Source organism: Sorex fumeus, unplaced genomic scaffold, assembly GCF_029834395.1.
Source record: "Sorex fumeus unplaced genomic scaffold, SorFum_2.1 ptg000051l, whole genome shotgun sequence".
NCBI classification, from domain to species: Eukaryota; Metazoa; Chordata; class Mammalia; order Eulipotyphla; family Soricidae; genus Sorex; species Sorex fumeus.
Genome location: NW_026606108.1, coordinates 24,828,055 through 24,853,709, shown reverse-complemented (window position 1 = coordinate 24,853,709; position 25,655 = coordinate 24,828,055). Strand labels below are relative to the sequence as shown.

At 44.7% G+C, this 25,655-nt stretch overlaps 1 protein-coding gene across 4 annotated transcripts in view; it reads left to right on the top strand.

The window, feature by feature from the left end:
• The window catches only part of ZNF608 (zinc finger protein 608), a 101,959-nt gene that overhangs the window by 39,659 nt on the left and 36,645 nt on the right, over window positions 1–25,655 (top strand). For all 4 annotated transcript variants that reach the window (XM_056124223.1, XM_056124222.1, XM_056124224.1 and 1 more), the window contains exon 3: window positions 4,894–5,149. In XM_056124223.1, the coding sequence (XP_055980198.1) occupies window positions 4,894–5,149 (256 nt within the window). The remainder of the gene's footprint in view (window positions 1–4,893; window positions 5,150–25,655) is intronic.

The window sequence follows — 25,655 nt, the reverse complement described above, 5'->3', positions numbered from 1 at the left end:
GCTGTGTTGGGCAGGAGGGGTGCTGTATATGATCTCATGTAAGTCACATTAGCCAGATGTTATATCCATCTCACAGATGAAGCCACTGAGTTCAGAGAAATCAGGTGACACGTTTTATTTGGGAGCTACATTCCAGCAAGAAAGGAAACCCATGGGTCACTCCTGGCCACTCCCTGTGCGGGCTCCAGGCCTGTGATCTCCTTCTCTCTCCACCCCAGATTACTCAATAAGGTTATGCAGCTAAAAGGTAGAGTTGAGATTGTGGCTCTGGGGACAGGTCCCTGTACCACACCATCTCCCCCCACGTGCCTTGTGTCTCACATTTTGGCAGAATGCATGGACAGCAGTTTGGCTGTGGTTTTACAGGTCCAGTTGTAATGTTGTGTGTGTCTGATTTTTTTGATTTTGAGCCCCTATGTTGCCAAGTAAGCAGTAATCCAAGGCGCCTAGGGACCCCACTGGCCCTTGTTTTGCTAGCAGGCTGCACCACGCCTGGTACACAGCTGGTGTGTGGAAATTATTGGCTGCATAGGTGAGCCAGTGTAGGTCACTGAAAGGAGACTGGGAGTGGGAGGCCATGGGAGACAGTGGGAAGAAATTCAGGGAAAGTGAAGAATTTCTCAGGGCCTACTCAGCAATGGAGGGTGGATTAAGTTGGCCGACGGCTGCCAGATGCCAGTGCGTGAAAGAGCAGCATTTCCCCGGGCTGAGCCGCTCAGGGTTAAGCCCTCTTTCTTATACTTTGAACACACTTTAACCACACTTAACCATGCATTTGGAGGGGATTATAGATTTATGTTAAATATAGTAGGATATAAAAAGGAGCTTTGTATCGTAGCATGCAGGGCTAGAGAATGGTTATATCAGGCCAGGGACTTTTCCCTTGATTTCAGAGTCAGTGGTTACTGAGCTGGGCACTCAAGCAGTCATATTGCTGAACATCTCATTGAGTCTTTCACTGATGGAGGGGTGTGTGTGTGTGTGTGTGTGTGTGTGTGGTGTGTGGGGGTGGACTTGCGCATGCTCGTGTGTATGTGTGTGTGTGTGTGTGTGTGTGTGTGTGTGTGTGTGTGTTTCCCATGTTTTATTGATCCAGAGCCTGAGCAAAGTACCCAGGTAAATCAATCAGCTTACAACAGAGCAAATAACAGCACAGGATTTGAACTCAGCACAACCCTCAGCACAAGTGCAGGCTGTTTCCCCCACAGAGGCAGCGTTGGTGGCCACTGTTGCTATCCACTGTCTCCACCAGCTGCAGTGGTTGAAAAATTACAGTTCAATATATGGCTCAGTGAGCTGAGATTTCAGGGTACAGTGGAGTTGATCTTTTTCATATGGCAAAAAAATGATGGCTTAAAAAGACTTTAAAATCCTATTTTGCATATGTTGCCCCGGGCTTTTGTGAGAGCGTCACAATGCACACACAGGAGAACTGAAACCTTTTGGTGGTGAACAGTTCCTAATGGGAGTATTAGTTTGCAGATGGTATTGGACCCACCGAATTATTTCCCCCTAAACGCTTTGTCTTCTAGCGTGTTGAGCTCCTCATGTCAATTTTCCCTTGTAGGATGTAGCTCGTCCCTGTAGGTTTAGCTCCACTGGGTTGTCACACCAGATAGCTTATTGCCCTGGCACAAATAAGGGGACATTTTTTTCTGCACAAGGAGTTGGTTGGGCTAGATGACCTTGACCCAACAAAAACATTCTGTGATTGTCCCTGAGGGTAGAACTGGAAATGCAGACTCAGCTGCTTGTGCCCAGAATAGCATAGCCTCCAACTGTTATTCTAAGAGATAGTGGAATTCAGACTTTTCCTTGAGTTTCTTTGCTGGCTGAAGACGGAAATATTTGAAGACGGAAATATTTGTAAAGGTTTTAGATCTGCCAAATACAACACCTCTGGGAGTGCCTGTCACTCCCCATTCTGTTTTCTGTGGTACCCCTCCCCCCACAAGGAAGAGAAAATACCAGTTGACTATGTGGGTGGTCTTCATTCTTCCTTCCAAAGCCCAAAATCCTCAGAGCCCAAGAATGGAGAAATGTATTCTCTCACTGTTAATGGTCATCCTCAACTTCTGCAGGAGGCAGTTTTGAGCTAACCTCAGGAAGCCTGCAGAATAAGAACAGAAATTTCCCTGTGTAAAGCAGAGAACCACTAAGCAAGATGACCTATCTGTTTCATGGAATGTACCTGTCAAGGTTTCAGACCTTGCCTCACTTGGGACTGTTTGTCATGTTCATATTTCTCACCCAACCCTCTGAATTGGTCTCATTTTAAAACGTGTGCAAGGAGGACAGAGTTTCAAGGACCCTCTTTATAAATGTCACTGAAGCCAGCTGCCTTGCTTGGAGTCTGGGAATGGAAATAGACCCAACTTGGTGGTAGGACATGGTGGTTTTTCCCTTAGCCCCTACATTTCCCATGATGGAAATCCTTTAGGAATCTGCCCTTTGAAATTAATAGACATTTCAAATAGTATATGAGTGTGTGTAGATATGTGGATATTGATCTGTCTATAGATATACAGCAAATAAACAGTTTGACATTGAAATAGACACAGTTTAGAAATTCTTTTGTGATAGGACATAACATCCACCCTAGAGGGCCTAAGAATACATTTTTGTTGCAGAAATGGGTCTCTGCAAGGCTTACAAGGTCCAGGGTCACAGACCAAATTAACTGTCAAGAGTTGGGGCCCAACAGGCTTTGCCCATGTAACTTCTGCTCATTTGCAAAATCAGAGAATCAATATCCTCTCAGATTTCTCTTTTATGCAATTCCATTGTCTTGTTTATCCAATTGAAGCTATATTTGTTCTCTTGGAACTAATAGAGGCTGTTAATTAACTGATTTAAAGGAGATTTTGAGAATATTGTTTCATTTTATATGTGTAGCTCCAAATTACTGCCAATTTACAACTAACTATACAAATTAAGAGGTTGTTGGGAAACAGGAAAAAAAGTGCAGTTAGTGGTTTATACTTCTGTGGTTTTTTTTTTTTTTTAATTCTGGAACGTGATTCTAATCTCACACAATCTTTTAGTTGTAATAAAGACTACCATGGAGCTTTTAATCTCTACCCATCCCTTAAATTTTCTTCCTTAGAACTCTTTTTTTTCATTTGTCAGCTTCGTTTTTAAAATAGGAACTATCAGCATGAACTTTGATCCACATTAAGCTGCATTTACATGAAAGCATAAATCACCAGTCATGGGGTTTGGGGGCTGTGAAATGCTTTTCTTCTTGGGCTCTGGGATCAAGAATGCAGAACAATGAAAGGCATGGAGCAAAGTTTTATGGGAGCTTTGAGAGCAGGAAATTAAGTTTCTCTAACATGCAGATGGATAAAGGGCTGTTCTAGTGCATCTTGGATCACTCAGGCAAGTGAACGTCAGTTTATCATCACAGCGAAATGAAAACTGTAGAAATCGTTGCTCCAGTCATATGAACAAGGAGCCCACACAGATGACGGCTTCAGCTGCTTAACTGGGAGCGCACTTCCTCATGTGACTTATTTTGAGATGCACTCTTTTTAGATAGATGCATTTTTCAAACCACAAAGGCTCTATAACATTATGGCTCCCTCCCGCCCCCTCCCCCCCCAAGGGTTCATTTGTAGATTCAGGGAAAATACATGAACAGACCAAGATAGTGTTTTACCACAGAAGCCTCTTCCTGCAGCAATTTGGTTAGCAGCTGCTAGAACATTCAGGCTGTTGTTCTGATGGTAGGCAGTGGTGTCTTTTTGTGACCTAAGGACACAGGGAACCTGCAGTCCTGGGTGTAGATGTGCTTTACATTGTGTTCTCACAGCTGCTATTCCCTAACAGTCCTAATAGTTGTTAACATGAACTGAGTGAACGAACGTATGAAGAAGGAAATGAGTGAAGGAGTGAGTGATGATTTAACTAGTTAATGCCTGTGTGCCTTTTGGTTTCTTGATAGCTGAACTCTTACACTTTTCATGGTGAAATATTCCTTTGTTACAATCCCTCTAAATAGGGATTGTAAAAGGAGTAACTGTCCTCTGGGACTAATATTAGCTTCCATTTCTCTTTCCTGAATTTAACACAAGATGGTGGAGTCTTGTTTGACTCAGCAGTTGAACCCTGTAGAGGACTCATGCATTGGAGAAACTCAGCTGTCAGTTTGGAGTGGTTAGAGCTGTGGGTCAGTGGTTGGGCTGCCTGTCTTGCATGTGTGATCCTGGGTTTGATCGCTGGCACAGCAAAATAAAATAAGCTGTTATTGGGGGGCACGCAGTTACATAAATTCCGTGAAAGTTTGCAGTAAAATTAATTAGGACTTGATACTGAATACCTGCTAATAATATCCAGTTTTTGTGTTTTTTTCAGTGTGTATAATTAAATTTATGTAACTTATAGCTTCGGTAGAGTAAGTTAATATATTTTAGTAGTGACTTAATTCATTACCGTTTCTAAAGTACTTTGCAAACAAATTTTCACCCATCTCCTGTGCTTAAAATGCCTAACGATGTGTATGTGCAGTATATTGGCATTTCTCCTTGGGAAAATGTTGGCATTTTGAAAATAAGATTTCGGTCCAAGTGGGAAATCTTCTTAATTTAAAAAAATCTCATTGACACCTTTTGAGGCTAAAAGATTGTCTGTTGGTGAGTTTAGGAGGACACTGAAGGTCTGTCCTGTAGTTCTGGAAGCTGGAGATGCAATGTTTTCCTTATTTAACAGGAAAGAAAGCAAATGCTCATTTCTGTTCTCTTGTATGTTTTGGCACCCTTACAACTCTGAGTGCGTGTTAGAATCACAAATGGGATTTGGAAGAGTGATGTATTTAGAAGTGATGTAAACAGATTGCATTGAAAAGCCGTCCCCAAATGCAGCGCCTCTGCAGTAAGTTTGTCTGTCTTTCAGGTTGACCCCCTGTTTACAGTGCCAGCACCGCCACCACCGATTTCCAGCAGTCTCGCACCTCAGATTCTACCCTCCTACTTTTCCCCATCTTCATCCAATATTGCAGCACCGGTCGAACAGCTTTTGGTTCGGACTCGTTCTGTGGGTGTCAATACGTGTGAAGTTGGAGTAGTCACAGAGCCGGAGTGTCTCGGGCCCTGTGAACCGGGGACCAGTGTGAATTTGGAAGGGATCGTGTGGCATGAAACAGAAGAAGGTAAATACGATTTATTTATTTTTCCTCTCCCCCCACCCCACCCCTGTGCTCCTCTCCCCTGTTTTGTGTTTGTGTCTGCCTGTCAGGGGAATATTTAGTGTCTTCTGCACAATAAATGGGTTTCCTGTTTGGAATGTTGTTGACAGAACAACCATGTTATGGTTTGGTGAATCGCGCATCCAGGATGAACCAAGTTTCAAAGTAGTATTCTGCTATAGGCACTCACATGGAAGGAAGTACTGGAGAGTAGGCTGAGCATTTCCCCTGGCTCCCAAGAGGCATTGGGAAATGAGTCAAGTTCACTTTTTTAGCACATTTACGGATCTGTCTTGACATGGTGGTTTGTGTTGCTGAGATCTCTTGTGTTGAGCCAGGTTCTTTGCTGTGTCCTGACTGTGACTGCTTGATGCAAAGGAGCTAAAGAAGCCCGGCTTACACCTTTGAGCTCAGTTGAGCTGCTCAAGTTCTCTTTGGGGCTGGAGACAGAGCCATCTCCCTGCCTCTTCCAGTACAATTGGTGATCTGGCAAGGGCATATTGTAAAATCAATCTGGCAAGGCCCCAGAGAAATTAATCAGGCTTTATTGTCTCTCATTGAGATTGGAAGTGAAAAGCAGAGCCAAGGTAACAGAGGGTCCACTCTGGTTGCTCACTTCTCCTGGCATGGGATGGTTGGGTACCAGTGCCCTTTATGGAGACTGCGTATTTACACACCAAGAGTAGAGAAGGAATTCCTTGGGGAAACAAAGGAAAGTGAAGATTATAGAGGGGCCTGGAGAGCCCTCCTGGACAAACTCCATCAACAGACTTGATGGTTCTTTGCTGACACCTGAGGCTGCAGTGGTGCTGGTCACCACCAGGGCTACCCAGGCATCTCTCAGGTGGCCCCTGTGATACAGGGCACTGAACTGGAGTCATTGCAGCAGCCGCACATGCACTCCTGACGCCTGAGCTATCTCTGGACACACAACATTCTTGTGATCAGAGCTAGATTATTGGTAGGAATAAAGATTCCTGTGTCAATGTCAAAGATTACTTTGCCAATAAGGATTCCCTTGTCATTAGCATGGTCTTTTGGGAGAGGATGAAAGGTAAAGATGAGAGGTACTAAGAGTCTGAGATGCAAAATCATGGTTTAGGTTCCCTGTGGAGGTGAAGAACAGAGGACTGAAACCCTTAGAGGAGAAACTGAAATACATGGCAAGGCATGCTGAGTAGATGGGAGAGTGGAATGCTGGGAAAGAAGTGATTGAAAGAAGAGTTGAGGGTAGTGAAGCTGGGGAATGGTAGGCAAGAAACACAAAGAGTGGACATTGGGTGGCAGGTGTGAGCATAACTGTTGGAAGGCAGAACACAGCCCAAGGTAGAAAAATAGAACTTCTTAGAAAACTCCCTGAATTCTCCATGTTGCATCAATATACTTACAGCATATGTATACAGACACACACACACACACACACACACACACACACACACACACACACAATGCAAGGGGGAAATTTTGCAGATTGTGTCAGTAAGGAAAAACAATTCTGATATTGGGGCTGGGGAGTTGGCCCCATGGCCTGGAGCATGTGCTTTTCATGCAGGACACCAGGGTCCCATCCTAGGTCTGGTGTGGTGCCCCTGCACAGCCAAACGGAATAATTGTGTAAGAGGGAACTGGAAATAGGGAATGAAAACACTGGATGTGGAGAGTGCTTGTTTGTGGAAATGGAAGCCTTGGTTGGAGGTTATTTTTGGTGTCAAACCTGAGGCTTAAGACTTAGAGAACCCCCATCTGCCCTGTGTGAGGCCTGGGTTTGATCCAGAGTATTGCCTGCAGTGATTCCTCCCAACAGTAACAAAATTTACTTTTGGCTTCAGAAATTTGGGGGTTTTAGGGACCCCTTCCCTATTTGGCCTTCAAACTAGGAAGCTGTTCAAAATCATAACTTTATTCCACCTAGGGAGGGAGACAGGTGGGCAGAGCTGGGTCTCATCTGGCTTGATGGGACACCCTTGGGGGCAAGTGTTGCCCCTGGGGAGAACAGGCTTTTCCTAGGGAGTAACTGTACAGCAGGCTTCTTACACAGCTCACCCTCCCCTCCCTTCCCTAGAGAGGAAGCGGAGAATGAGAATTTCACACTGGCACCTTGCATGGAAAGTATCGATTATCAATCAAGTCACAGCCAGACTAGCTTAGGTACCAGCTTTGGGAGTACAACAAGGTTTGAAAAGCACAACGCATTCACAAAGTGTTCCTGGATAATTTTACGTAGTCACTCAGCTGAAGCTGCATCTTTAATTTCCTAGGAATGACTTAGCGCCCAGGCCTTTATCACCTCTCCCGATGTCCTTGGTCTTGACCAGGGCAGCACAGAGCTCCCGTAGAGAGGGCTCCCTGGGTGGGTGATGTCAAATTAGCCCCAGCATCGCTGCAACAGCTGTAGGGTCTGGGTTATTTTTCACTTTACTTAGAAGGCTGCTTGCTTGTGACTTTTAACCTTCGCTTCTAGTAAAAGACGTGCTTGTTTAGAAGAGAAATCTGTGTGTGGGAAGCGGAGCAGTGAGGGAGCGGATGGGCTCACTAATACTCTGCGCCTACGCTCACAGAGCTTTGTGTTCCTGTCATTGGTATCATTTGCTTGTGACATACGAATTGTCACCATTTTCACCCTAACCTCTGAAAAGTCAGTCTCCCTGCTTTCATGTGTCGCGATCTGCCCATTCCTGGAAATGTCTCTGGCCGCTTATTGGGGGGCAGGCCGGTCAGCCTCGCTGCTGGCGCCCGCAGCAGCCCTGGCCTTTTACTGCCGCACATTTTCCAGCATTTGGAATGTGTAGATGTTTACTGTGGTGACGCGAAGGAGTTAGAGCTGTTAATAGAGTTATTCTTGCTGAATAAACTAAACTTCTGACCTCCATAGAATTTAAGAACTGTCTGAGCAAAGGCCTGGACCCTGTGATGTGTGTTTAATGGGCATCTAGTCTCAAGAACATTCCATTTGCGTTTCCCCCACCCCACCTAATACAGTGTGTTTAGAGCTCTTGGGCCAATTAAAAAATTAAACCCACTTGACCATTAATTTTTTCCCTTTTGAGAAAAACAAAGAGAAACAGAGCACATTTGGAACTGGTTATTTGACCAGAGCCAGAAGAGATGGATTTGGGGAAGAGGGGCAAAGAAAGCCACAATAAATAGCTGTTTTCTGGTATGAGGTTACATTAACAAAGAGCTTCAAATTGGGCTCTTAGAGAACCATCAGTTAGTTACCTTTGACTAATGTTTGAATTTGAGCGAATAAAATCTCTTCCTTGATATTTTCATTTGAAGGGTTTTGTATAACTGTGAGTGTTTTTTTACTAATTCTGTAGGGTGTTTTGTGTGTGTGTGTGTGTGTGTATGTGTGTGTGTGTGTGTGTGTGTGTGTGTGTGTGTGTTTGCTTTAAAATACTAGACGATTTAAGAGCTTATATCTGATAGTCTTCAGGGAATATTGGCTAGCTTGTGATTAGTTTGGATGGGACTGGGAAAGCAGTAAGGCTGAATTATGAAATTCCCACCAAAAACTTCATTGTTTTTTTGTGCTTGGAATTCATCACTGGGGGTGGCTGGGGGGTGGGGGATGTCTTTTAGTCACAGACTTTTCCTCCAGTGTTACTGCCAGTACATGTAGTTCTGGTTGCCTAAGAACTAAATTGTGCTCAGGAATAGTGTTACAAGAGAAGTTTCTTCTGGAAATAATTAGTGAGGTTTCAGATCATGCTTAATAGGAGAGGAAAAACTATTACTGCGTTTGGATGTTTCATTTTTCCACTCTGCTCTTTCTTCTTTAAGGTGATGCATAGGCGCAGCCATGTAGTATCCACAATCATTCGCAGATGGGGCGGAATTGCCTTAGCATCTTGTTCCTGACATTTGGAACCCACGTGCCTATGTACAGCTATTTGCTTGAAAATTTGTTCTTCGGAGGGGAGGAGGACAGGAAAAATGTGTCTCCAGTGTGTGTGAGTGCATATGTGTGGCTTTTGACTCTTTCAGCTCTTAAGAATATATTTTCCTTTTGATTTTTTTTAAGTCCTATTTCTTATAAAGCCTTCCTCTCCCCTCCCCCCACCCTCCCTAACCAAAAATGTATGTGGTTTGACTGGGTCCATCGTCATGGCTGCCATTTTCCAAGTCTCTGCACTCTGTCTTTCTCTGTCCCTTCCACATTCTCAAAACCAGAAGAAAAGGAAGTGAGATCATAAATGGCTTTTGCCAGCCCTTTAGACATTTTCTTGTAGGATAGTGGTTCTCAGCTCTACCGGCAGATCATCTGGAGATCAACAGGGTAAGATCAACAGGGCAGAACATCTGGCAGATCAACAGGGTAAGGACCTGGCACCACTTCCCAACTTCTTACTTGGCTTGGATTGGCTGCCTGACTTGAGTTCCCTCTTCTGCCCAAGGCTCTCCAGGGGTTCTGATGTTCAGATGGGGGTGAGTACTACAGAGGCCAAACTCTGTGTGAGTGGCTCCACCTTTTCTGTCTCCCAGCGGCCTTACTTCTCAGGTGTAGCGTGAACGATGTCCCCTGCTGCCTAGGTTCTCTGGTGTGAGCACGGTGGTTGAGTCTCCGTGCTCCTGAGCAGAAAGGGCCAGCTTTCATCCTGAATGGACACTCCAGAGAGGTTTCCTTAGAGGTTTTGGGTGCTGAGTGGGGAAGAGGGAAGGGAAGGAGCCTTTACCAAAAATTGGTAGCGTGTGCCCTAATTTATCAGCATGTTGACTTTCACTTCTCTTGTGGGCCAGCCAGCAGGGTAGCCTCCTCCCTGTGTGGTCTCTGCTGAATTGTTTTTGATAAAACTCAGAAACCTAGTGCGTTGAAGTTAATAGAGGGATAGGATTGTACTCAGTCATTGGGAGCTAAATAAAACATAGACTTTTATTGAGAAATTTAACAATTGGTTTAGGGGAAGAAGGTGTGTGTTTAGATAAAGTCCTTCACCTAATGTTTCCCAAGGAAAGAAAAGTGACCTTAGGAATGAATGTCATAAAGTTTATTTAATTTAAAAAGCAAGTGATTCTCTCTCTCTCTCTCTCTCTCTCTCTCTCTCTCTCTCTCTCTCTCTCTCTTTCTCTCCCTCCCTCCCCCCTCCCTCAATTTTGGGGCCCATACCCGATGGTCCTCAGAGCTTACTCCTGGATCTGTTCTGTGCTGACAGATTGCTCCTGATGGGGCTCTTGAGACCATATGCAGTGTTGGGGATCTAACTTCAGTTTGCTGCATGCAAGGCATAGTGCCCTACCCACTGCACTCTCTCCAGCCATATGATTCTCTTTTAAACCTTCAAAGATGGTTCTTTTTTTTTTTTTCCTTTTTCGGTCATACCCGGCAATGCACAGGGGTTACTCTTGGCTCTGCACTCAGGAATTACGCCTGGGGGTGCTCAGGGGACCATATGGGATGCTGGGAATCAAACCCGGGTCAGTCGCGTGCAAGGCAAACACCCTACCCGCTGTGCTATCATTCCAGTCCCAAAGATGGTTCTTAAATGTATGTGCTTTTGCATCCCTAAAGTCCTGACAAGGACAGTGCTTAAATGTGCAATGCAGTAGGTTTCAACCTGATTCATGGAAAGGCAAATGAGCTACATAATTGGTGGTAAGATCTCACATTTGGCATGTTATTCCTCTTCTGCAGTATTTACCTACCAGTCTTTTGACTGAAAATAGAACATTTCTTGTTAAGTTTTGATTTGAGAAGAAATTTTAATATGAATCCAGCTTTGTACTTGCGGGATCTGAGCATGGGGTCGATACAGTACTGAGTGATCTATTCCTGTTGATGTAGTTTCTAGTGATTTTTGTCATTCAGCTTTAATTCACAAAAGGAGTTCGATGCCCCCTTTCTTGTCCACATTTTATTACCCGCCATACCCGTGATGATTATAACAAGGCCATAATGGGGCGCTCTGAGCCATCTAATGGGACACGGTTCCTATCAGCACTGTGCCAAATGGAGACAAATGACCCCTGGCATCTGAACTTGGCAGGTGAGCACAGTTGTCTAATCAGTGCTAATCGAGCATAGGCTTTAGCCTGGAACCTCAGTCTGAACGCTGCAGAGGTTTTGAGGGGTTGCCTCTCACAATGGCTGTAATGTCCCCTTCCCCTTATTGTGCCACTGTGAAGTATAGTGGTTACCAGCGGGAGTGTGGGTGGTGGTTGGTTCCTTGCGTTTCATTATAGTTGATGGTGGAGTTGCATCTCCCCAGAGTCACCTGTTCTTCCTACTGTCACGCAGAAGGAACCCTCCCCCACAACATCTCCTCTCCCATTTGCCAGCGTTTAACCTTGTAGTTACCTCTGATCTGAGTACAGCAGCAAAATAAGCAGTGTTGCTTGAAGATTATGTATTATGATGACTGCTGTGTGCATCAAGATTTTGATGTTGATGGTGTGGTTGGATCATCACCAAGCAATGCTCACGACCAACTCCTAGCTCTACTTGGGGAGAAGGGGTTCCCTCCTGGTGGTACTCAGGGAAGCAAACCTTGCTGCAGATCAAAACAAGGGCCCCAGCAGAATGGGTGCTCAGCCCTTTGAGCTATCTCTTTCAAGACTAATGAAGCTCACATTAGCATGTCAGGAAGGAGGGTCTTTGGGGGCCTGACCTAAAGATTTGCCTACTGGAAGACAGTGAAGGCATCAGGGGAAGGTTTGATCTTGCCACTTTCCTGGGTTTGTTGTCCTATTGGACTATCCTATTTTGTGTGTGTGCCTGGTGAGGTAATATAGCCCCAGTTGGAGGATTGATGAGTGACTGTGTTTTGCTGGAAAGTGGCATGGTTGACGGTCTGTCTCTTTACTGCTTGTCAGCGTGAAAAATAAGCTGCTTTTAGGTAGAATTCAGCTTAACGTTTTTAAACCAAACATTTGTTCTTTTGTGTCATTTATGTATTTCAGTGGTGACATTTGGTGCTAAGTCAGAAAGCAGTAAGTTTTAAATATATTGTAAAGGACTTTGATTGCGTACGTTGGTTGGTAATGTTGCTAAATGTGTTCTGATATGTGAATACAGAATGGAAAGACATTAAAATGAAAACTCTTTTAGGATCTGGATAAACGAAGAGATTGAAGAAGTTGGCTTATAAGAGTGCTATGTGTGGCATGGTCCTGTCTGCTTGTTCATCTGCTTGTAATGTAGTTGGTAAGAAAAGCTTGCATCTTTGGGTTGGTGGCTGAGCAGTAGAGCACTTAAAATGCATGCGCACAGCCCTGGCACTACAGAGCAAACAAAAGAGAAAATTTAAAGATTTCTTATTATAGTAACAACCGTTGACTCGTCTGGGCATATTGATTAAGGCACATTGCTCACTTTTAAAAAATAATGATTTTTTAATAGCAGCTTTATTGAATTGCAGTTCACATGATATAATAAAATACATCCATTTAAAGTTTACAGCTCAAGGTACACAGTTCATTGTTGTTGTTTGGTTTTGAAGTCAGCGGTGCTCAGGGGCAACTCCTGACCATGTTTGGTGTTTGTTCCCAGTGATGTTCCAGGAACTGTGTAGTGTTAGAACTTGGGTCTGGCCATCCACATGCAAACCATATGCTCAGCCTGTTGAGCCTCAGTCACTCCGGCCCCTTAGTGTGTGTGGTTTTTGTTGTTGTTTTGGTTTTGGTTTTGGTATCACACCCAGCAGTGCTCAAGATGGCTTCTGTCTCAGTGCTCAAGGATCACATCTGGTGGGTCTCAGGGGGCCATAAAGAGTACCAGGGATGTACCTGGGTTGGCCTGTGCAAAGCCTGTCCTATCTCTCTTGCCCCATTAGAGTGTATTGTTGTTGTTCTTGTTGTTTGTTTTTAAGTGTAACATTTAAACACTATTAGAATTTTCACTCTCATGGCTTGTGACCATCGGCAGTCACCATAACTTGGTCCATTTTTTCCTACGTTCAATTGACTTTACATCTTTTGTTCTCTCTTGATTCTCTGTTGTTTTCCTGTGTGTTAGCATATCTAGTTTCGGGGTATGCATTGTCTTTGTGCCACACAATGTGCTGGGAATACTTGCCTAGTATTGGAATTTTCCTTAACCCTTAGAACAAAACTCCAAGCAAGTATTCCCTCACCATCTTTGCTGCATTAGAGGAGCCTGAAATGAGACAGATTGTGCACAGGGAAGATACCTAGTGAGCAAGAGGAGGATGCTGTGGGCACTCAGAGCTTACTCTTGACACTAGAGCCTGTATCTTGTGGATTTTTCTTGCCTGCCACAGAGGTTCTCATTCGTTTCAAAGAGTGCTCTTTGAAAAGAGGGACTTATGAGATGTAAGAACTGGAGTTTTAATTTTCAAACTCAAGTGGTAGAAAATTCTTGGTAGTTCTAGCATCTCTCTGACTTAGGACAGGGGTTGAATCGCTTCAGCTGGGTTGTTGATGATAAACTCCCACATTTATTCCCATTTCAACCCCTATGTGCTATGAGCTGCTGCTTCTTTATTTTGGCTCACGTCTGACAATCCTCAGGACTTACTCCTGGCTTTGCTCAGGGATCACTTCTAGCAGGCCTCAGAGGACCATATATGGTGCTGGGACTAGATCCCAGGTCAGCGGATGCAAGGCAGATTCCCTGCCTACTGGACTAGCTCTGCAGTCCCACTGAAAGTTAAGAGCACCGAGCACCTGTGTCATGCATACTTGAATCAGTGTGTGCCACAGGTGATATATCTTGATTCTTGTTTAAGTGTGAGTGGTGCTGTCTGGTTAGGAATCTGCTGCTTTTAAATTACATTTGGCCAAAGCAATCTGGAAAATAGATCCCAGAAATGTGCTTTGTTACTGACTATTTTTCTATGTCACTACAAAATCTAATTATATTTTATTATAATTTAGCTTCCAACTCTATCATCAGACTAAGCATCATAAAAAAAATAAGTGGAAACAAAATATGTTCTATGCTTCCTGCCCTCCCTTCAGTTTTTTGTATCTTCCATTTTCTTATCATAGAAGGAAAACATGACTAATTTGGAGGAGGAAGAAAGCTCACAAAGCAGAAGATTAAAAATCATTTATAATCTTACTGTCTCACCGTTCATATGCTGTCATAATTTTTAAAGTTTTTTTCTTTTGTTTTGGTTTTTATTTTAGCTTTAATTTTTGTTTGGGTCTATGTGCAAGACAAGTGCTGTGCCACTGAACTGTGTCTCAGACATATATATGTATATATTTAAAATATGCATTTTAAAGGGCATTGGTCAAGCAGTGGATAATAGTTTTGAGTATCATTTTTCTTGTTTAAGTACTACGCTTTCAAGTATAAGTTTTGTCTGATATAATTAAAGCATATTCTAAGACACAGTTCCTCTTGGTTTATTTTTCTATGGAGTGGATAACACAATTTCATTTAATACAACACAATTTCATTTAATACAGATTTTTTTCAGCCAGAGATAGTACAGTGGGCGGGTACTTGATTTGCACATGGCTGACCTGGGTTTGATTCCTGACACCCATATGGTCCCCTGAGCCTGCCAGGAGTAATCCCTGAGCATAGAATCAGGAGTAAGCCCTGAGCACCACAGGGTATAACCCCAAAACAGAAACTACAAAGTTCTCTAGTGTTGAACATTTATATTGCTATTGACTTTTCATTTAAAGTATTTTGTGCATAAAATCTTCTGTATGAATTTGCAATGATAGGATCAGTTTTCAAGAGACAGAATTGCTGAGCCAAAGGCCACACTTATAATTCATTCAGCACATATTGTTTCAACCCTTTCTCCAAATGTGGGCATTTGTATTTCACTCTTCTGGTTACCTACTTCACACAGTCTCATGGCACAATCAGCAGAATTTCTAGTAAAGCCTGATGTAACCAGTTCAATCAGGAGACACAAAGGAGGGAAGAGATGAAAAGTGGTCTTAGATAATCAAGACCTTGTTGGTGAGTGTGATGGTTGCTTATAGCTAAAGGACAAATAGTGCAATTGGGGACTCCCCACAACTGTGAATTTTGTTTCATAACTAAGCCTTTTGACAGAACATGTGTTTGAGACATTTGCGTGCTTTTTGGAACTAGGGTGTTCCAAATGTAGCTCTTCCCTGGGGATATGAGACACAACACATTTCATGGCTCTCACCAAGAAAACGTGTGTGCCTGCACAACCTTATATCATTGTTGAATAAGTATCTCCTCTTTCTTGCAGGAGGCTCTTGTTATCATTATTTTTGTGGAGACACTGAAACCCTCTAAGGAAAACAACTATGCATCCTTTCTGGATTTCTACCTAAAAGGATTCCCTTCACCTCGTCCACCTTCTGAGTTTTGTTTGTGTGTGTATGAACATAACCAGTTACTTTTGAAAACTATGCAAAAAGGCAAACATTTGCTCAGAGGTTTCGACTGAAATGTGGGAGCTTGATTCCACGTTGAGAGTGAAATGTTTTTTTAAATGTAATATTCAGCAAATATTTTTACAAAAATACCCCCAGATGTCAGGTTGGATGGTATTTCATAGCAAGCGAAAAATGTACTCCCACCCCCTTCCCCTCCTGCACCCCAGGTCTGCTGGCTCAGGGGGTAGCATGGCCCTGCTGGCCCCAGGGGCTTGCCTGGACATCTGCATATTTGTGTGTTGTCATGTAGATGTCTCCTCGGTATCCAGGCTGACCAACGACTTTTGAAGTCAGTCAAGTTGAAAGGGCTGACTGAGAACATTTACTGTGTCGTATTTCCCTCAGGGAGGCCAAGTGCGTAAAGTGAGCCCACAAAGGCTGCTTTCTCCTGCTTCCCTCAGCTGCCTGCGAAGGCCCGGCAGCTTCCCAGAACAGGAACCACCAGCCAAACAGTGCTGACATGGAGCGCTTCTCACCATAGAAAGTTCTTTCTTGTGCAAACCCAGTGCTGGGAGGCTGTCCCTGAAAGCACAGAAGAGCCCCGGCTTGGAATGAGGGCGGTTGGCTTGGCCTTTGATGAACTCCTAAGCGAGCAGGCCAGGCTGTGGGGGCCTGAGGGCAGTCCAGTCAGAAGATGCAGACTGCAACTGGCCGGCACTCTTGTTAGCATGCCCCAGTGCTGGACCTAGCTTGTCTCTTCTACTGCAGTTGGGTGGGGGTGAGAGGCATAAGCACATCTCCAGAGAGTTTTCCAAGAGGGTCTAGGAGGCTCATGGGACAGGTCACCCAATGGGGGGCGGGGGGGGGGGGGGAGGAAGGAAGTGGTTTTGCAAAGAAGCTGTGCGCCAGGCGCTACTTGGAGTTATATTGGTAGCATGTTGATCTTGTGACTCAGAAAAAGAGGGCCACTTCAAAATCCCTGTCCCAGCATCTCATGTCAGACCTGGTGTTTGGGAGCCTCACCTGGTAGCACTCATGAACTACCAGCTCTGTGCTCAGTGACCCGTACAGGGTGGTGCAGATAGAACCAGGGTCGGCTGCATGCTAAGGCAGCAAATACTCTCTCTCTGTCTTAGCCCTGTACTGCCTCCCTAGCCCCCACTTCTACTTATTCGGTGTCATCTTTTTTGTTTGTTCAGGAGTCAAACCCGGCAGGCTTATTCCTGGCTCCATGCTCAGGGGTTGTACTCAGGGGACCATATGTATGCTGGGGATCCAGCCTGGGTCAGCCACATGCAAGGCAAGTGCATTAGCTCCTGTACTACCTCTCCATCCCCTCAACAATACCTTTGTAGTAACATTAGGCACAGCAGTCTGAGCTGTTAGTTTCTTGCAGTGGCACGTTTCCAGGTAAGAAGTTCACCAAGTGTGTGCGTGCTGAGTGTGACTGTAAAGAATTTGAGGTCAAGGGGTCTCACTGCCACCTCTCTTTCTCATGGGCAGGAATGTGGGCTATGTTGAAACTTAGGATCTGGGTGAAATGGATCAAGGTTGCTAGGGTGCCAGAGCCACTAGATCTGGGAGTTTGGGGGATGGGCCCGGAGGTTCTTGGGAGTGTTTTCTGCATGTGCCTCTGCCACCGCAGTTTTCTGGGGCGGGCTGCCCCTCTGCGGGGCCTTCAGGGGGGCTTAGCCACATAGACGTCGGGTTCCAGATCAGTGCTGAGTTTCTCTTTACAGGGTTAATACTGATCTGTATCAAGTCTGGCAGACTTGGCCCAGCACTTAAAAGTCAGGGAGCAGCTGCCCTCAGCCCCAAGTCAGAGCAGCCGGCGTCTCTCAGTGCACGTTTACTCTGTGGAGTCATTTGAGAGAGGAGTGGGGGTGTTTAGAGGCATGTTAGGGACTGCTCAAGAAACCCAGATGTGTGTGGTGCTTCCCCCTTGTAACTTCTGGCAGCTTTGGTTTGTTTGAGTTCCAAGTATGGTGTCATTGCCCCTTGATTTCATACTCATCAGTAACAGAGGGTGACGCGGGGGAAGCAGGTGGGATAGGCTGGTCAGGAAAGCCGGCTAAAACAGATTAGAAACTGAAATGAAAGCATTAAAATTGCCCGATGGTAGCAGAAGCCTTCGTTTTGTGGCACACAAACTTAGTTTTTGGCTACTTGAACAGTAAACGTCCCCACGAGACAGTACTTGAGACCCCTCTGGAAGAGCACATGAGAAGCTGTGCAGCTGTGTACTCCTGTTGTAACTAAGCAACGGGAGCTTTCTGTTGCATGCAAAATGTGATGTTTATTAAGTTTCAGAAAGGCAGAATCACCTACATCAAGAAGTGCCATTAGTATTTTTATTAAAGGTTCTTTATCCTTTTGACAGCAGTGGTCTACTGGTTATCTCTCTGCCAGGTCTTTATCTGTCGATTTTGGGGAGTGACTCTCTGTGGCCCTTGGGGACCATGTGTTGCTGGGGAATAGTACCTGGAGCTCCAGCAGCCAAAGCCTCAGTTCCAGCTTTCGTCTCAAAACGATTGGTTGTTTAAGACTTTTAAGAGTCCTGGTATTATTATACTTGCCACTGCTCATAGACCGTTTTCTGAGTGGAGACTGTGACTCAACCATGTGCAAAGTATAGAGCCAGATAAAAATGAAACAAAGCAATTGCTCTAACTGCATCCATTATCAAGAGAAAAGGGAACGGGAGGTACATCACCACTAACATTGAAAACTCCACACCCCACCTGTTCTTCCCCACCCCTGTTGTTTGAGACAGGTTTGTAAAGCAGGACCTACCCAAGCTCTTGAAGAATATTCTGTGCCTTTGATGATGTGCTCTGTTCATTGTCAAAGCTTAATGCACTTTGCACAGGTGGGATTGTGTGTTGTTCAGAGATGCCTTTGGAACTTTGGGAGACTGGATTAAGGGGCAAGGGAAAAACAACCTTGCCAAAAGCAGTTTGAATGTCGAGAAGTCAAGTTGGCTCTTCTCTCGCCACTGGGCTGTGTTTCTTGATTGTGAGCCTCACTTTCCTCCTGGGGAGGTGTTTGGAGAACATGTTCCACTGAAAGTCTCTGAAGTTTGGGTTGAGAAGGAGTGTGGGGATCTTAAGGTGCTTTTGTCAATATCATATCAGACTTCACGGACTATGAATAAAAATCTTAGCAAATAGCCAGCCCAGTGGCATTATCCAAAACCCATCCTCTGAGCTAGCCTCCAAAAGTTGGGTGTTTGCTGAGAGACATGCATATGTGTGCAAGGAAAATCCTGAGTTATATCCTGAACATGCCCCTCTAATCCACTTCCTATTAAGAAAAGGGGTTGGGGGGAGGGGATCTGTTTCCAGAATGCATTATTTTCTCAGACCACTTACTGAACTGTTACTAGGTGTGCAGGAACCTGGTTTAAGGAGACTAATATTCTCCTCTGATACCCTTTGAGCTAGAACTAGCACAATGTACACCTTATGAGGGAAGATTCCTATGAGGTAGAATTATAACAGTTTTAGTAGTGGGGTTCTGAACCCCTGGTCAATAGGCCTATTTTTTTGTCCACGCCTTTTACTGAAACTCCTTGAAACATCCAGTTGGCCACTGTGAATAGATAATTTTGATTACATAAGAGCTAAGACACTAAGGTAGTTCAATTTTTTTTTTCTTTTTTGGTCATACCCGGCGAGGCCTAGCGGTTACTCCTGGCTCTGTACTCAGGAATTACTCCTGACAGTGCTTGGGGGACCATATGGGATGATGGGGATGGAACTTGGGTCAGCCACATACAAGGCAAACGCCCTATCCACTGTGCTACTGCTCCAGCCTCAGTTTAATTTTTTTAAGCTTTCAGGTTATACATGATATCCGCAGGGTATCTGTAGAATAAAACAGTTCTATTCCCTTCATCATTGCCTCCTGCCCACTCAAGACAGTCACCCTACTATTTCTTTGCTGGTGTTTTCTCAGTGTTTTATAAGCGAATTTGAATGTCTTTTACTTGATTTTATATATATATATAATTTTTTTTACTTTCAGATTTTTTTTAATGTTACTTTTTTCAAAAAAAAATTTATTAGTGAAACACCATGAGGTACAGTTGTAGACGTACACATTTTTGTGCTTGGGTTTCAGTTATATAATAATTGAGTACCCGTCCCTCCACCAGTGCCCATTCTCCACCTCCAATGTCCCAGTATCCCTCCCACCCTCAATCCCCCCATTCCACCCCACCCCTGTGACAGGGCATTCCCTTTTGTTTTCTCTCTCCTTTTGGGTGCTGTGGTTTGCAAAAGAGGCATTGAGTGGCAATCATGTTTGGTCTATAGTCTACTTTCAGCATGCATCTCTCATCCTGGGAGGATCCTCCCAACACCCTTTATTTGGTGCTCCCTTCTCTATCTGAGCTGCCTTTCCCCCTAGCATGTGCGGCTGGCCTCCAAGCCATGGAGTGAACCTCCTGGTACTTATCTTGGCTATTCTTGGGAGTTAGTCTCCTATTTTGTTACTTTATATTCCCCAGATGAATGTTAATGCTACTTTTTATGGAAGATGATGCTTTAGTCCTCTTTCTCTCCTTCCGTAACACAAATATATTTCACCGCATCCTATTCTTCTTATGTAGTCATGAGCTAGTAATTTTTGTCTGTTTGTTTCTGGGCCATACCTGCTGTGCTCAGGGTTTACTCCTGACTCTTAGTTTAGGGATCACTCCTGGTAGTGTTCAGGGAACCATATGGGGTTCCAGGTCAGCCACATGCAAGGCAAGTGTCCTACCCACAACACTGCCTTTCTAGCCCTAGCCAGAGTGAGCTTTACACAGATGTGTGTTGTCACCTCGATTCTAGAGACTGGGATTGGGGATGGGGGTGGGATGTGAGCTCAAGCTCCAGACTCAGTTTGTTGTTCTAGGAGAGATTGCAGGTCACGTGTGTCTGGTGCTCCAGCCACCGTGGAGATAGGCTGGCAGCAGGGGCTTTCTCTGCTCATCCTTGGGGTTCCTGACTGGGTTTCATCCTTCACAGGCCATTGGCTCTGCCACCCCAGCCACTTCACAGGGCAGTGTCAACCCCAAGGAGCTTGAGGTGGACTCTGGGGTCAGACTCACTGGGACTCCTGTTGGGAACAGAATAACTAGCTGTTAGAACGACTTGCTCCTCATAGAACGCTCCTTTACTCTGCTTGTTTGCTCTTTCCTGGTTTCCTGTGAGTCTGATCCAGACTTGGATGAGGAGAACTTCCAGCAGAGGGTGAATGTGGGGAGCAGAGGGCGGCAGGGGCAGCCCAGAGACTGTCCACTCCGGTCATGTTTGGGTCAGTGCCAACTCAGCACTCTTTCCTTGTCATCCAGCTTCTTCCCTGCAGTTATTTTAGTCTTTTGTTTGTTTAGTATTCTGTGTACCCATTACTAATTGACCAGGAGCTAGTAGTCCAGAATTAGAAGTTGAACTTTTGGCTTGTTGAACTGTTTCATGAATTCTGTGCATTGTAGCCTTCAAACTTTTTACAGATAGCTAATGTATTTGTATTATAGGGCTGTGCCCAGTAGTGCTCGGGGTACCCTCTAATTGCTCCCAGTAACTTGTGACCAGCAGTATTGACCTCATCATGCTGGGGGAACTTACAGTGCTGGGAACTAAACCCAGGGGTCTCACACACACATGCCAGACTTGTGCTCTGCTGCTTGAGCTATGTACTTGCCATGTGTTTCAGCTGTGGTGAGCGAGATCCCTACAGAGCCTTCTGATCTGCCACAAGCCATGCTGAAAGCTCAGGCCTTCCACAGAGCTATACAAACCCAGCTGTATACAGTCCCAAATCCATGCCTAGGTTTTTGGTTTTTGGGGGAGGGGGGCTGGAGGGGTGAGGTAATGGTTGATTTCCTGGTTCTGCTTAGGCTCTCAGCTTCTGTCTCTTAATTGGAGTCAAGCATATCTTCTGAGAAAGGGAAGTAAAACTTGGGAAGTCAAAGTTTAAAATCTTGGTTGAACACATTTTCTCTTCTCTCACATTTGATGGATAAAGTAGCTCTAGAGAACATTGGTCATAAGCACCTTCTTGAAGATTCTGAGGGTATTATTCCACTGCTTTGTATTGCTTAGAGAAACCCAGTACCACTCTGTCTGGAAATCTCCTACTTCCTTTCCTATGATGTGAGAGATCTTTGTGGAGTGATGGTTCTGATGGTGCTTGAGGAGTAGTTTACCTGTATTGGGGATTGAATCCAGGGTTCCCACATACAAAGTAAGTGCTCCAGCCCTTTGGACCAGGTCCTCTCTGGCACTGACCTTCAAGTTCTGACAGAATTTGTCCATCTGTTTGAGGGTTTTTTTTTGTTTGCTTGTTTTGTTTTGTTTTTTAAATTTCAATCTCTGGGTCTGAGCTGGTCCTTTCATTAAAAGCTCTGTCCCTATAGTGTTAGAAATTTTATACATAGAAATTTTATACATAAAATTTCTTTAATTCTCTCTTCTGGTGCTCATTAAATTTATTTCTTTAGATTTGGGGGCCACATCAAGTGGTACTCAGGGTTTACTCCTGCTCTGTATTCAGAGATCACTCCTAGCAGTGCTTAAGAGACCATATATGGTGCCAGGGATCAAACCCTGGTCAGCCACATGCAAGGCAAACACCTTACTTTCCATACTGTCTTTTTGACCCCTCTGGAGCTCATTTTATTTAGAAGTTGAACAACTCCTATCAGTCTTCTACCTTTTCTATCTTTTCTATCATTTTTCAAATTTATGGTTTGTTGATTCTCATAGCTTTTTTAATTTGGGGAAGATTCTCTACATTTGTTTTTTTTTTCCACTAAGAATATGCATTAAAAAAATAAAAATGGAAGAATGCATTGATAGGTTGTTTTTGTTATTTTAGAAAACCCTTTTTTTAAAAAGAAATACATTTAAAAGCTTCCTTTCCCAAATTAAGACTGCAGTATGTCATTTCTCTAATAAGACATCACCCCACCTACACACACACACACACACACACACACACACACACACACACACACCCTCTGTTCTTTTACTCATGTGCAGTTCCCAATTCCTCTGATTTCCTGTTTTGTTAGTGTGTTTTGGCATCTGTCTTCCCTTTTGGGGACTTTCCTCAAGTTCCTGGTATTCTTGGATGTCTACAGTTTTTCTGAAGTTCCACTTGCTTGGTCGTGTCTTTTGATGACTAAGGAGACGGGCAGATCACTTCTTTAGGGGATCCCCCAACTGTGGGTCTCCATGTGTTTTTTTCCTTTGCTTCCATCTGTCTCCTAAGGAAAATCTCACCAAGACTTAATGCCAGATTTGGGGGGGGGGGGGAGAATGAAGGTTTCACTCTCTATTATATAAACTTAATCTAACTGTAACGACTACTACTATCACCATTATACAGATGAGAAAACATTTTGAAAGTGCAAGTTCCTTGTTTTTTCTTGGTCACTACCATTTATTTCATTGTCTGAAACAGATCATTTCCTTCAATTTGGAGCATGCCACCATCACAACCGTTTTGAATCTATATAGAGAGGAAAGCCATTCCGTTTGTTACTGTCAAGACTTACTTGGCCCAATTTTCCCCAAATGTGGCTTTAGTTATGCTGGGTTTCAGAACGACTATAATTTGTAGCCTGGAACTTGAAACAGTGGCATATAAGTGAAGCAGCAGACTGCCTTTTTGGCCCGACTGTTCACTGACTATCCAAACAAAAGACATTTAATAGATTTAGAAAGGACCCTGTCCCCTCACCGTCGCCCTCCTCCTTTCTCATGGGGCCCGGCCAGATGAATATTTGAGGTTTTGAGCTCTATTCTCTTCGTCATTATTTACTGCCCTGAGTTGATCACCAAGCTGTTTGTCCAGAAACCCCTTTCAGTGTTGGTGCGCAATTTTTGCTTTCACTGCTGCCCAGCTCTTTTGCACCAGCTCCTCCAAGCTGAGCCCCTGAATCAGATGGGTCTCGTACAACTTTTCTTTTAGGAAGAATAGAAGCTCTGAAGACACTTCCCCACAACCAAGGCCTCTGCTCCCCACCCCCGTGGCTGTCTGAGGTAGCACCAACCTCCACCAGAGAGATCCCCCCTATACTTATTAACCAGAACACTTGCAGTTACTTGTATTTCAAGTGTTCCTTCTCAACCTATGAAAGAAGCTTCTGTAGTTCACCTCCTTTAGAATACAGAAGGCGTATTTGCTGTCCACGCATTCTTTCTTGAGTATAAGGAAAGTAAAAAAGAATTGTAACTTCCACACTGGTATTTCATTCTGGTGAACAGAGTTTGGTTTACTCATGAATGCCCAGTGCTAAGACATGAGGAGTTAGTTATGAGTTAGTCTGGGTGGAGGGATGGATGGAAAGATGGAAGGGGGGAGGAGTAGAGGGAGGGAGTAGGGGTGAGTGGATAGATGGATGGTGAAGGGAAAAGCGGGCAGTTCAGTTAAGACATGACTTTGAACATGGCACCCTCTTGCCTAGCTCTGGCACTCAGAAACAGTGTGGCATGTGTGTTTCTTTGTTCTGTCAACCAAGCCAATAAGGTGCCAGGCATAAGCTGAAGGAAAGGTTTTTCATATCTTTCAGAGTGTTATCTTGGAGGAACATGGTGTCTCAGGCCGGGGTGAGGAGAGGTCTCCTTTCAGAGGGCTGGCTGGGTGCAGGCAAAACTGCTCATTTGTTTCCTGCTTTGGGGAGGTTTTGAGCTGTGGCCTCACAGCAGCTCACTTGATTATTTTTCTTGCACATTCACCTCAGTCTTCTGTTCAGCAGTGGGAAACACTGGCCGTCAAGAGAAGGTCAGCCCCGGATTCTTCCGCGTACAGATCTGGACATGGGCTGCCGGGGACTTTCCTGGCTTGGTAGGTAGCCTGGGAAAGTGCAGCCATTCCTTTTCACATCAGGGGTTGACCCCAGAGCCTCCCGTGGGAAGGCAGCCTCAGTCACCTGCCTTCCAGGAAAGGATGCCTCAGAGCCTTTCCCTGCTCTTGGAAAGGCCACCACGGTGCCACCCCGAGGAGCCTCACCCTCAGGCTGAGCTTTTGGCTCCTGTTCAGTCCAGACAAGAGCCTGTGAGCTGTGTGCCACCTGCAGTGGCCAGGACGGTGGTTCCAACCAAGCCAGGCCTGTTGAGGCCACGTTTATAGGAATCCCTCAGGGGCACCTCCAAGGGAAATTGAGCTCCCAAACCTCCAGAAGGTCGTTGTGCTTCCATATTCCTGTTCAGCTGTTTCCATATTCCTGTTCAGAACTTTTCAGTTATTAATTCAGTTTCCATGAGTTCATGAAATGATGCCAGTTTTGACAATTCACTGAGTTTTTTTTTTTTTTTCCTGTCCCAGTGCACCGGTGTCTGGGTGCTCTGAGTTGAAACTTTCAAATTTCTCAGTGAGGCCTGTATTGGCATTCTAGGAATTGCTTCAGTGCCAGCTTTTCTCTTTTGGCAATGGAAAAAGCACAAATAATGCCTCCTTTGAAGCTTGAAGGCACACAGTGCGCTCAGGACTCTCTAATTGAACTTTACAAGCTGAAGGGTCTGACTGATGGGCAGTATTTGGACAAACTTCTAGTCACCATAATTTAGTCAAGGTTAGCTGCCAAAAGCCATGGAAGGCTTTATTTGATCCATTTATGAATAAGAGCCTCCAGTAAATTAATTATCCTATATTGGGAGTAATAAAGTCTAGTGGGATGAGAGTGCCTTTGGGTTGGGCTTGTCTGCAAGCGGGGCATTGGGACAGAGCAGTTTCCTGGTGGCTGAGCCGTTCCTGCCTTTGGCCATGGGGGCAAGGACATAGCTGGCTCTCCAGGCCCTCGGAGGAAGTGCTGGAGCCAGCTTTGGGCTCAGCAACTGCTGGAAGGCCTGACTTTATTGATCATAATAAGCTGTTCTGTCTTATTAAAGTTGCATCGTGGAGTCTGGTTTTCCGAAGCCCTATGGAGAATTAGTTGCAGAAGAAGTGATTTGCTTGTATTTTCCGACAGTTAACAGGCCAGGCAGATGGGCGAGCAGACCCGAAATAGTGGGGTTGGCTGCCTGCCACTGTTCTGTGAATTTTGATTTGCATGGATATGTAATTGTTTTATTTCCCCCTTTCTGGAAGTTCTTGCTTATGTATCTTGGGAAATGGAAGCTTTGGGTTTTCTTCAGAGCTCACCCGCGTGAGCGGCTGTGAATGTACAGCCCTTTCTGGTGGTAGGCCTGAGCCGGGGGACCCC